A 12,745-nucleotide genomic window follows, 5' to 3' on the forward strand; every position below is an offset into this window, starting at 1 on the left:
CTGCCTTGACTGCCGATAAACTGACTTTCTCCGCTAGTATCAGCTACGGTTAGCGCTACCTGACCGGCGATCCTTCCCTCTACTCTTCCCTCTTCCCTCCGAGTTCGCAACCTCGCAGTTCGCTATCACCGACGCCTGGTTTCTCTTTCAGCCGCACCGGCTCTCCAACCCAAACCAACTCGACCCAATCCCCGCGAAACCAACCTTCATCCGATAAAATGGCCGACGAGTTCGCCCAGACACGCGGCGGCGACGATTTGTTCGACGACGAGATTGTCCCCGTCCCTGCGGAGAATCAGGCCCAGCCCGCACCGCAAGTCGCCGAGGAGACCGTCGTCCCCGTGGAACCTGAAGCACAACCCGCTCGTATCGACACCCCGCCGCGGTCGCGTGGCGGCGCAGCCGGAGGCGAGAGACGAGGCAGAGGCAGAGGCAAAGGACGCGGGCGACGAGGATCACAGAACTCCAACCAACGACGCGCCGACGGACCGGTACCGCGGCCGAAGTCGGTCGACGCGACCTCCCAGCCGGAGAATAATAGCGTGGAGGAGTCTGCGCCGGATGCGTCCGGGGAAAATGCGGAGCAACAAAGCAATGAGGATACCAATAGCAACAACGCCACGTCGGACCCCAAGGCGCCCGCCGCGGCGGCCGATGCTCCCAAAGTGCCGGCCGTGCGTGGCGATCGCAGCGCCACCGGCGGGATCAAAAAGGTACGTCAGATTTCCCAATTGCAGCGTGAATCAGGAACGTGTCCATTGGCTAACCGGAGGTCCTTCTGATTAGCCCAAGCTCACCGAGGAAGAGCTCTCGCGGCGCATTGCAGCTGCCAAAGAGAACGCCGCCAAAGTTGCCGCCGCGCACGCCCGTGCCGAAGCCGACCAGGCTTCATTCCTTGAACGCGAGAAGGTTGCCGAGGTGAAGCGAAAGCAAGAACGCCAGAACCGTCGCGTGATGGATACCGAGCGAGAGCGTAATCGCCTCCGCAAGCTGCAGGCCCTGAACGGGCGAGAATGGGATTCTGAAAAACAAGACGAGCCGGACAATGCACGCGGCGGGCGAGGTCGATTCCGCGGCATGCACGGCGGCGTCTCGGGCTATGCCCGTCGAGACTTTGAGGGAGCGCAGGCGGAAGAACAGACGGCCGACAACCATTACTCCCATTATAACAATAACAACAACCATCGCGGTCGAGGTCGTGGCGGACGAGGTGGCCGCGGCCGCGGAAACGGTCGCGGAGGGCGCGCCAACGGCCCCCTAGACGGACCGGCCCCTGAGCAGAAACCAGCCTCATCTCCGCCGGTGATCAACAACGAGCGCGATTTTCCTTCTCTGCCCGGTAGTGACAAGAAGGACGATGCCGCCCCGACAGTCCCCGCCGTCGAAGCGGCCAAGATCGAGACATCCATATCGCCCGTATCAGCCGGGGCCTCCTGGGCCGAGCAAGTTGAATCGGCTCGGGAATGAGATTACAGACATTATAGCCTCCGAACCATCGAGACGATTTCATCCGTTTTCAGCAGCTGGTTAGACCTGTTTTCCTGCACGATTTATTCCCCAAAATTATGGACCCCTGGTTCCATTGCTCATTATGACCCTTCAAGATTATGCCCCGACGGTTGGAAGAATGCGATGCATTGTGTTTGTGTACAGGACACCAAGACTACACATTATATCCGACTTTATTATTAGATAGTAATGCGTGACGTTCTCTTTTCCTCTTGCCTGAACCTTTGGGATTTTGTATTCTTCCGGCTGTACTCCGTATACTAAGAATAAACACACCGACTCGGACCAGACCAGCCGGAGTCACGATAGCACAGCAGGCACCATAATGCATGATATCAGTCACAGGTCCCAACAGGCAACAGAAACCACCCTTCCTGATATCCACACCGATGTAACCCCAGCCTCCCAGCCAAGGCCATTCAGACTCTTTCCGGTAGTGCCTGAAATGAAGTATTCATTTTCCCACGGAGTAGATAACCAAGACCCTTGGGGGCTCCATAATCCTTCAGACTGAGACCCACCGGCCTGCGGAGCAATCAGCGCAGAGCGCGATATGATGCCATCACCCATCGGGGCATGCTAAATGAACGAAGGAAGATCAGGGTGGATCGACAATTCGACAGCGCTGGAAGGGACTAGGGGGGACTTGATTAAAGGTGGATATGTACCGATATTTCTCCGACACGACGTTTGGTTCGTCAGAAGTTTAATTCTGGAGGACCTGGATGGTGGATGGATGGATAGGGGAGTTTCCACGACCGCTGGGCTTATAGCGCTAGCTCTGTATCTGTACTTACGGAGGATGGACTCTGTACAGTGCCCAAGTGAGGTGATAGTAGTAGGGGTAGGGGAGGGAGAATGCAGAGCTCTACCTAACGACATCCACCTCCCGAACTCAAACCACCCCAGAAAACAGACCTCATCCAAGGTCCAAGTCTAACCCCCAAGCGGCAAGTTCAACGACTCCGACGGAGTGGGGCGTAGACAAGGACAAGGTTCGCTCTGTTTCAGACCGCAGAGGGTTCAACAATCACCAGTTCAACGGCCGTGCCATGGTTTCTGCAGATTGCGGATTGAGCAGAGCAGAGCAGAGCAGACCGGTGGAGCCCCGAAGGATTGAACCGGATCGACCGGATTGCAGACGCCGTTCCGGGTCCGAGCAGCGATCGACAAGGCCGATGCCTCGCGATGGATGTGTCGAGGGGGTTAGTTCGGACGTGGTGGGAGGATGATGCTGGATCCAGGGGAGGAAGTGCATATAGTTGGTTTTTGGGTGCAGGATGGAGGGTTCTTGGTTGGAAGGGTTTCGGCTGGACTGGGGATGGTGCATGTCGTGCTGGAACTACTGCAGGAGACTTCCTTAGCGAGGTGTTTATTGTTTTGGTTGAGACATGAAGAGACGGTGGTGGTGTCGGTCTGCTGGATGAAGTCTGAAGGATCCGGGAATTGTAGGATCCGGATCCGGACGAGGCTTGCTTTTCTCTGGGCTGATGACACAGGGATGGCTGGGTAGAGCAGATACAGAAGAACGCGATGCAGAATTGGAGGTATAAAAAGGTGTAGGATTCCCCTCAGCAACCTCACTTCTTCATCAACAATCCGGACAATCCAGCTCCAACATCCTTCCATCCACTTCTTCTATTCCAGCTCTGCTTCCTCCACCGACTCTTCTCCATCATGTTCTCCAAGACCTCCCTCCTGACCCTCCTGGCCCTAGCCTCAGCCACCGTTCAGGGCTCTCCCATCCAAAAACGCGCCGTGGTTGCGCACGACGCTGTCGCTCCCTTCGCCGAGGCCGTCCCCAACGACGCCACGGGCAACGCGTACAAGAAGTTCGAGCCGTATCTGCACATCGCGCACGGCTGTCAGTCGTACCCGGCTGTCGCGGCCAACGGGGATACCAGGTGCGTCTTGACGTCGTTTTCGTGGACATCAACCCTTTTTCAGACCGGACTAACATATCAACCTGCAGCGGTGGCCTGAAAAACACCGGCAGCGCCCCAGGTGGCTGTCGCGACCAGGGCAAAGGACAGACGTACGTGCGCGGCGGCTGGCTGAACGACCGCTACGGCATCATGTACTCCTGGTACATGCCCAAGGACATGCCGACCAGCGGCGTGTCGGCGGGTGCCCACCGCCACGACTGGGAGAACGTCGTGGTCTGGGTGAACGACCCGGCCGAGGCGAACCCGACTCTCCTGGGCGCCGCGGCCTCGGGACATGGCAGCTACAAGAAGACGACGAGTCCGCAGCGCGAGGGCGAGCGGCCCAAGGTCGAGTACTTCACCTCGTTCCCGACCAACCACGAGTTGCAGTTCACGAACACGCTGGGTCGCGATCTGGCGCTCATTGCGTGGGAATCGATGCCCGAGGCGGCGCGAAAGGGACTGGAGGAGGCGGAATTTGGCAAGGCGACGGTGCCGTTCAAGGACTCGACATTCCAGGGGAATCTGGAGAAGGCGGCCATCTAAGGGCGTTTCATAGGAGAGAAGGAGAGAGAGAGATACAGAGAGGAAGTAATAAAGATGAATTATATAGATTAGACCGACTATGGCTAGTTAGCTTATTGATATATAGTTATAAGTGAATAATTTCAAATCAACACGTCGTACATTCCATACCAGACATCCCAGGCTATTCCAGTACTGGTGCGGTGGAAATTAAATTGGCCCTCCTGGCCACTGCCATCTCGCCTTAGGCGCTTGGCGTGGGAAGACGTGCGCCGTGAATGGAGGGTTGAGAAACAAAGGAAATAAAAGCGTGCCGTGAGGGCAGTGGGTATATGATTAAAGCGAGAGCCTCGTTCTCTCCTTGGTCTGTTCTTTAGCTTCGGGCGTGCTTGAGGAGCAAATCCATTGCCTCCTTCCAACCGGACGAATCCACCATCTCGAGCACCGTCTGGCCCGTCTCGTCTTTCTGGCCGAGGTCCACGCCGCCTCCCTTCTCGACCAGAACATGCAGAAGTTTGATGTCGCGGTTCTCGATCGCCTGCATGATCGCATTCCAGTCTCGGTAGGTCTTGCTGGGGTCGGCGCCCTTCTCGAGCAGCAGTTCAATCATGGTGAAATCACCGTCGAGGCATCGACGCACCGCCTTGACGATGGGGAGATGCTCGCCCGGCGCGTTGGGATCGGCGCCACCTTCGTCTAGTAGGTAGCGCACGATGTCGCGGTGGCCCTCGCGCAGCGCCGTTGTGAGCGGCGAGAACACGCCGCCGTTCTTGTACTCCACGCTGGCGCCGGCCGCGATCAGGAGCTTGATGCTCTCGAGTTGGTTCGCCAGCACGGCCATCTCCATCACGCCCTTGTGCGCCGACAGGTCCGTCACGGCGGGGAGCAACTGCTGGAGAATGTCGGGCGACCGGACGGCCATGCACACGGGCCAGTCCTGGCCGCGCTGGTTGGGGTTAGCGCCGTGCACCAGCAGCAGATTCAGCATGTCGACCCGCCGCTCGCGAATCGCCGTCGTCAGGGCGGTGTGCCCTTGCGCGTTGCGGTCGTTCGGACTCGCTCCGCCGTGTTCCAGCAGCCACTGCGCGGCCTCGGCGTTGTTCATCTGCACCGCCATCTCAACGATGCCCGGGGGTTGGTGGAGATCCGCGCCGGCATCTACAAGATCGGGGAGGAAATGCGTCCGGAAATGCGTCACGCACTTCCAGGCGGGGTATTCGGAGGCCATCACGTTCGGGTTGGCACCGTTGGCCAACAGGAGAGCGAAGATGTCGCGTCGGTTGTCGCGGATCGAGGAGCAGAGCGGCGTATAAATGCCGTCCTTCTTGGAGTTCGGGTCAATGCCGGCCTGGAGCAGAATCCGGATGGCATCGATGTTGTTGATGCTGGTGGCTTGTTCCATGATCCCGGGCGTCTTTCGGATGTCGGCGCCTCGGGCAAGCAGAATCCGCAAGCAGGCCGGGCGATAGATGGCAGACCAAAGCACATGCTCCGGCCCGGGCAGGTTGGGATTGGCGCCGTGGTCGAGAAGCATCGTCACGGCGATCACTTGGTCGGCCTGGACAGCCTCGAACAACGCGGATTTCCCTTCGCCGTTCTTCAGGTTGGCGTCTGCGCCGGCGGATAGCAGCAGGTCTACCAGCCGCTGAGGGGCCTTCTTTCGGATAGCCTCGATCAACACCGTGCTCCGGTTTCTCGTCTCGTGGTTGGGGTCTCCCCCATGCGCCAGCATAGTGTGAACCATGTCGGTCTTCGCGGCCAGGACCGCAAACCCGAGCGGGGTCTCCAACTCCGGGCTGGGCATGAGAGTCGGCTCGGCCTGATACTTCAATAAGAGGGTTGCGGCATCCAGAAAGGATGCGTCTACCGCGCACCACAGGGGTGTCTTCCCCTCTCGGTCGGCCTGGTTAGGGTTGGCCCCAAACTGCAGCAGAAGCCGCACGCCTTCGATGTCACGGCGATTGACAGTCTCGTTCAAGGGATGCGAGTTTTCTCCCATGTCGGGGGACACCCCGCTGTCCAGGAGTTGTTCCATCAATTGATGGTTTCGCGCTCGCACGGCGGACGCCAGGGCACTCTTGAGATGGCCGACGGTCGCCGCGCTGGTATGACTGGGGGTGCGACGAGGCATCGACGCGTCACGTTTCGGGTGCGTGCGGGTATTGGAGAGGGAACTAGTTGCGTCCCCATCTATATCATGTTGCGCCAGGGTTTCCGCCGCAGATGCGGATGAACTCGCGACGCCGGGGTGGTTCTCATTTCGGGAGTACGGGAGACGATGTGAGAAATTGGTTGGTTCATGGATGTGGGAATCGGATAGGGAAAGGTTGTCGAGGTATAAGACGGATGACAAGGTGTCTGGCACCGATTCGGGCGCCGGCTTCGTTTGGTATTCGTGGTCGGGTTGTCTGCTCAGATCGACGTCGCTGAGCGGTGCCTTCGGAGGCACTGGGGGAACGGGAATGGAGGGTGGCGGGCCACCGGGCACCGTCTTCACGGCGGAGGATGGTTGCTTCGCGCTGCTCATGCCGCGTTCTAGCGACCTGACTTGAGTGATGCCCGTCACCGATCGCCCCTTCGCCATGCGGTCCAGCGCCGCCGCCAGCCCTGCATATCCGACGCCAACCGAATCCTCCGGCCTCGATTCTCCCAGCGACCAGTGGAACGCCAGTACGCTGATCTGCAAGGCATCCATCACCTTGCTGAGAGACTCGCGAATCTTATTCAGCTCATTGCTGGGCCGATGCCATCCTTTTTGCAACCTCCCCAGGGCACCTCGATGCTCGTATTGGGCCAATTTGGTGACGAGACGGTCCAGCTGTTGAAAGTCCTTGTACGCCTCTGTAAACTTCTTTTCCACCTCCTGCAAGATCACCGGAGGCAGAGGTCGCTTGGCACCCGCGGACTCGCCGAGACCGGCTTCAATGGTCCACAAGGCGCGACAGGTGTCGAGAAAGACTCGCGCCAGGTCCTGAAAGCCGTCGGGGATGTCGTGGACGGTACTGAGGTAGTCCAGCATGCGCACGGAGATGCGGTTACCCAGCTGGGTGGCCTGAGCGGAGATCGCAAAGACGCCATCCTCCGGGGAAGAAACCATGACGCAATTGGGACTGATAATCGGCTTCTTCTGATTGTCTGTAGCCCCTGCCAGACGTTGTCGCTTTTGAAGTCTCGCTGTCGTCGACGTCTGCGGCGGGTGAGTATTTTGGGGTCTCGGGGGGTGCATGGAGGGGAGAGAGGATGAGGGGAGGTTTAAAGGGGCGGGGGGGGGGAAGGAAATACTCCAACGCCGTGTGGCCTGGCCAGGGATTTAATCCGCGCTTTCCCTAGAACACGGTTGGGCTTGGGAACCAAAAGGGACGGATTTAATTGCACAGGAGAGTGATTGTCCCTGGGCAGGGTTCTAGACGACACGCAAGAACCCGTCGCGTACACCAACCATGAATTGACGAGCGCAACGGGGTGGAGCCAGCTGAACTCCTGGGGCACGATTCGTGAGATGCTAGAGAGGCATCGCTTAACCTTACCGGCGCGACTAAGCCTACTCGGCTCGTAGTCAGGACCATGGATTGCTCGAAAAAATCTGGTGAAACGGAGTCGAACTCAAAAGCCGGTGGACCAGGACTTTCGAGTCCGCTTCAATTTCCAGCCAACATCGAGCCGGGCATGGACTGCCCGGGCGATGATAGGCCAGCACGCATCGGCCAACAGATCCCGATCGACAGTCTGGGACACGATTTCTCCGGATCCACATGGTCGATAGACTAAAGCCATGGCGCAAAGAACCGGCGGGCCAACCCAGAGGCTGGCTGGCTGGGCCACGCGGGATTCCTGCAAATGCACGGCGGTCCCTGAGTCCTGAAACGGCTAAACCTCGCTGAAATTCGGGGGTGGTTCGTGTGATGGGCGATCTTGTGGTCGAAGATTCGGGATTCAGGAGAGTCAGATGCAGGAGAACGGACAGTGTCCGGTGGGAATTAAGGTTGATGACCGTTGATGGATTCTTGGGATTTGGGATTCTTGGGATTCTTGAGATTCGTTGGATTTCGTGGGAATTCGGGGGTCACCTGAAACCGGCTTAGTCATGCCCACGTTACACGGCAAACGGCCTGAGGCAGATCTCTTTGTTCTGCCCTCTCGTAGAGGTGGCCTAATTTCTAACGTGAGCAACACGAGTAATGATTTGGAATGATGGAATCGTAATCTCGAGATCCCATAATTAATCTCGAGATCCGGTCCACGCAATTAATCTCGCGGGTCGCCATCCCGCCCCTTTCTGGAGGCCATCCTGCGGTCATGATGATATCACCGGATTCTGCCATCTCGTCATGACGGATCATCTCGCCTCTTCATATCTCATGTATACACTTCATATATAATGGAGTGGTTTCAACCCACCATTCTGGCTGAAACCATCCTGACACCATCTCATACCATCTCATACCATCCCACTCTATCAACCAAGACTGGTCGCAAAGCTTCGCCGCAACATGTCCAACGCCAACCAGCCATCGACGGGCGTCCGAGGCGGCGCCAGCGCCATCCCGACGCCCGCCAACAATGCCGACCTGCAGGGAGGCGCCAGTAGCGGCGTGCGCAATCAGGGCGCCGGTCATGTCGGAGTAGGTCCAGACCTGCCCATGAAACCGCCACCGATGGATATAAAAATGAATAAAAAATAAAATAAAAATACAACCAACGTCAGAAGAAAGAACGACAGCAAATACTAACATGCCTACTCTCCCAACAGATTGGAGCCCCCATGGAAACCGAAGGAGGCTTCCTCAGCCTCAACCAGCAGAAAGGCCTGGCGGAGAATCACTACGGAGAGCGCGCGGGTCTGATGGATCCCAACGCGGCGGAAGACCGAAGTTTCGCGCAGAAGAAACCCGGCGCTCAGGATACGTTGCCCGGCTGGGAGAAGGCCAAAGACGTGGTGGGGAATCTGTACGTGTTTTTTTCTTCTTTTTCCCTTTTTCTCTTCGGTGCTTTTCTGCTTTGGTTCCTCGGTGGACACCGCTGACCGATTTCCGTGCGCTAGTCTGCCCTGATTAACTGTATCGATCGAAACGAGATCGATGCGGGTTCACTATAAATTTGATTTACCCCATCCTGTGCACTTATGACGGTTTTTGATAATTGTTGATGATATAAAAGACATAACGAATGCATAAAAAAGATTTCTGTACATGTACTCCCCACTTCATTATTATATACTCCACAAGTAGTCAAAGTCTCTATTCCACCTTGGCCTGCTTCCCCTTGATCTTGTCACGCAACGCCACGACCTTCCCGGCGATCCGGCCCTTGAGCGTCTGCGCCGTAATGGCGGCGGCCTCCTCCACGGTGACAAAACGACGGATCAGAAGGTTGAAAATGCTGCCAAACGCCAGAGCAATGACCGTGCTGGTGAGGATGATCACGTTGTACGGCATACTGAAGTCCGGCGTCGGCAGAGGCAGGAGAAGGCTGGTCGTGCGCATGTAGACGGGCTGGCCCTCCTGCTGGTCGGGCGTGCCGAGTTTGATCACCGCCGGGGCCACGTTGAACCCTCGGTTCGCGTCGGGCGGGTACTCCGTGTACCGGAGAATCGCCTTCTCGAAGTCGTAGGTGAGGGTCACCGTGGATGCCGCCGGAACGGTCAGTGCGAGCTCGAGCTGCGTGCCACGTTCTCGGTCGATGGCGGGTCGGTAGACGGTTTCCTTGATGATCTGCGTGGCGGGCACCTGTCGTCGGACTCCATCCCGCCCGGTGATCGTGGCCTGCAGAGTATGGATATAAGGCCGCAGGAACCACGGTAATGTCTCGAAGTAGATAAAGTCCACCGCGTCGGTGTCCGAGGGATTGTCGAAGATGTTCCGCATGCCACCCCGTTCCTGCCCATGCCCCACAATGGTTCGTTCCCCCCGCAAGATAGGCTCGTCCAGAGGCACCTGGGTCGTGGATTCCTGCTCCGGAATGGTGATGTCAAAGGGCGTTGAGGATTGCAGGGTGTAGCAGCGAGTAAAACCGTCGGGCTTCTTGGATTCAATGGCCCCCGGCGAGACAGAAACGTCTCGATCGTGCGGCACTCGGAGACAGACCGGTTCTTCCTCCGTAGTCTGGTCCTCGGTGAGCGGGCATAGCCCGTTGATGCTGCGGCCGAAGATCTCCGTTAAACCCCATCCCTTACCGGAGGGGTTTTCCAAAGGATAGCAGGTGTCGTCCGAGTGATAGGATTTGGAGGCGTCACAAACAAGCTGCTCGGCAGGAACTGGTCGAGGGATTGGGTTATCTAGGAGCAATTAGTAGGTAATCGAGACAACTGGATAGAGTGCGACCTCACCGCGAGTTCGTTTCGACCGGTCAATATCCAGCGCGATATCCACGGTCTGTTCGATCTGCACCAGGCATTCTCCCGACTGCGGACAGATGGGACGCACATCCACCGCCATGCTCTGCCACGAGGCGTCGAAGAGTTTGTGGCCATCGAATAGACTGGAAACGCCGGCTTTGCCCTTACACGGCAGAAGTTTGAGGAATGGTGTCAGGTTCTCCGTGCAGACAACTTCTCCGGGGAGAGTTCCGTGCAACAAATGGAGGTTCTTCGACGTAGAATGGTCTCCAGTTGGCTGGAAAGAGGTAACGGGGCGAGTCGTTCGCGTGGAATCGATGAAGTTCAGCGACGCGCAGAACAAACCGGACAACGACTGCGTCAAGGTGATCCATTTGGCAAATGCCCTGTGTCCAGTTGTCAGCATAAACAGACGATGCTGTCGGCAATCCACCACATTACATACTCCTGTTCATCGACGGCGTCAATCCACGCCCACAATTCCACACCCGTACCACCTTCTTTGGTCCCGTTCCAGGGGCGCGAACCCCAACTCTCAGCGTCCCATCTACCCGTCGTAAAGCGGAGGTGGAGTTCTTCGGTGTGGGCATGTTGCAAGATCTGGCCTAGTGCCCGCGGGAAGTATTGAAAGTTGCGCTCGTCAAACGACTCTTTCGTCGCATTGCTGCGGAAGTTGAACGACGCTAATAAGGACGACTGGGGTAGCGGTTGCAGGACGAGGCTTTCGTGATAGTCCGATGCGGCGGAGGCAAGCGTGGACAACGCGCCGAGGAAGAGCGAAAGAAAAGACCAAGAAGAAATCATCACGTCATGCTTGCCAGTAATAATATTGCCCGAATAAGTCTAGATGACTGTCGCACGTCTCGTTCGACCGTCGAGGATGATTGCGCCGGGCGGAGCTCCGATCGTGAAGGACAGACAAGCAGCGTTCTAGGCTGAGGGCAGGGTCTTGGCGAAATCTCACGGATGAATCACTGCTGGGAAAACTGGAATTTCGCGCTCTCGACGAAGTCAACCGTACTGTCGGCACGCTGGGCCGGCGCAGAAGGAGATGAAATAACTCCGTCGAGAACAATCCGGACGTGGACAACATCCCCGACTTGCCAGAAGGGGAGAGCTCCCCCTAAGCGCAGCCGCGTTTAGCGCCACTCCGCAGAAAGAATCGGGACGACGGAGTGCTTTCATTCTCTCTCCAATTCAATCCCCCCGTTTCCATTGCGCTCCCTCTCATCGATTTCTCCCTTCCTTCTTCTCCCACCCTCCTCACACCATGGCGGCCGAACAGAGAAAGCTGCTCGAGCAGCTGATGGGAGGTACGTTCGACCTGGACGCATCGCGCGAGTCGAGTCTCAAGCTAACTTGAAAATCTTCTTCTGTCCAGCGGACCAGCTCATAGGAACCGGCGCCGCCTCGCGCAACGCCCAGCTCTCCATCACCGACTCGAAGGTCTGCCGCTCGTATCTCGTGGGAACCTGCCCGCATGACCTCTTCACCAACACCAAGCAAGATCTGGGCCCCTGCCCGAAAGTTCACAGCGAAGGATTGAAGACCGAGTACGAGACGGCCTCGGCGGCGGAGAAGGCGAAATGGGGATTTGACTATGACTACATGCGCGATATGCAGAAGTACATCGATGACTGTGACCGGAGGATCGATTCGGCGCAGCGCCGATTGGAGAAGACGCCGGATGAGATCCGACAAACCAACAACCTGGTGAGTGACTGCCGTGGCGGATGGTCCACTACCTGGCTAGAGGGGAAACACAAATCGCTGACGCTCGCATAGCTCAAACAAATATCCGACCTGACGAAGACGATAAACACGGGGTTGCTGGAAATCTCTGTCCTGGGCGAAACGGGCTCCGTTGCGCAGGCGCTCAACGAACTGCACAAGATCCGCACCACGAAGCATCAGAAGGAGACCTGCGAGCGCGAACTGAAGAACCTCCAGGATACCTCCGGTCCCTCGGGCCACCAGAAACTGCAGGTCTGCGATGTCTGCGGGGCATACCTCAGTCGACTCGACAACGACCGTCGGTTAGCGGATCATTTCTTCGGAAAGATGCATATGGGTTACTCGGACATGCGCAAGGGCTTCAAGAAGCTCAGCGAGGAGCTGAAGGGACGGCCGCCTCCTGTCCGCCACCATGACGATGACGACGGCGGCTGGGGTGGACGCTCAGGTGGTGGAAGAGGGCCTCGATACGGTGGCGGCGGAGGATACAAAAAGCGTGGTGGACGGTGGTAAGCCCGTTTCTCCTCCGTATCGTGTCTGGATATGCATAGCGTAGGCGTTGTTCTCTTTATCATGCCTGGGAAATAATGAACTGCAGTATGTGATAAGTATTAGTACTCTTAAAAATCTTACATTGATCTTCTACATAATCACTACGCGCGTGGAACTGAAATATTGAGCGACTGCTGCTCCAAGCATACTTGTGTAGAAAAAGTAA

The 12,745-nt window shown here is 57.3% G+C and overlaps 5 protein-coding genes across 5 annotated transcripts; 4 read left to right on the forward strand and 1 right to left on the reverse strand.

The window, feature by feature from the left end:
- The first annotated feature begins 119 nt into the window (after window positions 1–119).
- P170DRAFT_38390 (uncharacterized protein) lies at window positions 120–1,565 on the forward strand. Its single transcript, XM_024845662.1, has 2 exons — window positions 120–713; window positions 787–1,565. Exons 1-2 carry the CDS (start codon window positions 219–221, stop codon window positions 1,465–1,467), a joined length of 1,176 nt encoding a protein of 391 aa, XP_024710626.1. The 5' UTR covers window positions 120–218; the 3' UTR covers window positions 1,468–1,565.
- A 1,621-nt stretch (window positions 1,566–3,186) lies between these two features.
- P170DRAFT_421895 (NPP1 family protein) lies at window positions 3,187–3,980 on the forward strand (the record flags this gene model as incomplete). The annotated part of the gene is made up of 2 exons (XM_024847395.1): window positions 3,187–3,413; window positions 3,482–3,980. The coding sequence occupies 2 exons, from the start codon at window positions 3,187–3,189 to the stop codon at window positions 3,978–3,980; spliced, it is 726 nt and encodes a 241-aa protein (XP_024710627.1).
- A 4,433-nt stretch (window positions 3,981–8,413) lies between these two features.
- On the forward strand, window positions 8,414–9,148 carry P170DRAFT_432866 (uncharacterized protein). Its single transcript, XM_024848353.1, has 3 exons — window positions 8,414–8,581; window positions 8,710–8,906; window positions 9,001–9,148. The coding sequence occupies exons 1-3, from the start codon at window positions 8,450–8,452 to the stop codon at window positions 9,008–9,010; spliced, it is 339 nt and encodes a 112-aa protein (XP_024710628.1). The 5' UTR covers window positions 8,414–8,449; the 3' UTR covers window positions 9,011–9,148.
- On the reverse strand, window positions 9,110–11,348 carry gpi16 (GPI-anchor transamidase subunit GPI16). Its single transcript, XM_024851299.1, has 3 exons — window positions 10,739–11,348; window positions 10,285–10,679; window positions 9,110–10,233 (listed from the first exon to the last, which is right to left on the reverse strand). Exons 1-3 carry the CDS (start codon window positions 11,095–11,097, stop codon window positions 9,197–9,199), a joined length of 1,791 nt encoding a protein of 596 aa, XP_024710629.1. The 5' UTR covers window positions 11,098–11,348; the 3' UTR covers window positions 9,110–9,196.
- On the forward strand, window positions 11,329–12,658 carry P170DRAFT_399381 (LUC7 domain-containing protein). Its single transcript, XM_024846278.1, has 3 exons — window positions 11,329–11,606; window positions 11,675–12,006; window positions 12,079–12,658. The coding sequence occupies exons 1-3, from the start codon at window positions 11,564–11,566 to the stop codon at window positions 12,538–12,540; spliced, it is 837 nt and encodes a 278-aa protein (XP_024710630.1). The 5' UTR covers window positions 11,329–11,563; the 3' UTR covers window positions 12,541–12,658.
- Window positions 12,659–12,745: the final 87 nt, after the last annotated feature.

Source organism: Aspergillus steynii (genome assembly GCF_002849105.1).
Source record: "Aspergillus steynii IBT 23096 chromosome Unknown P170scaffold_1, whole genome shotgun sequence".
In the NCBI taxonomy this organism is placed as follows: Eukaryota; Fungi; Ascomycota; class Eurotiomycetes; order Eurotiales; family Aspergillaceae; genus Aspergillus; species Aspergillus steynii.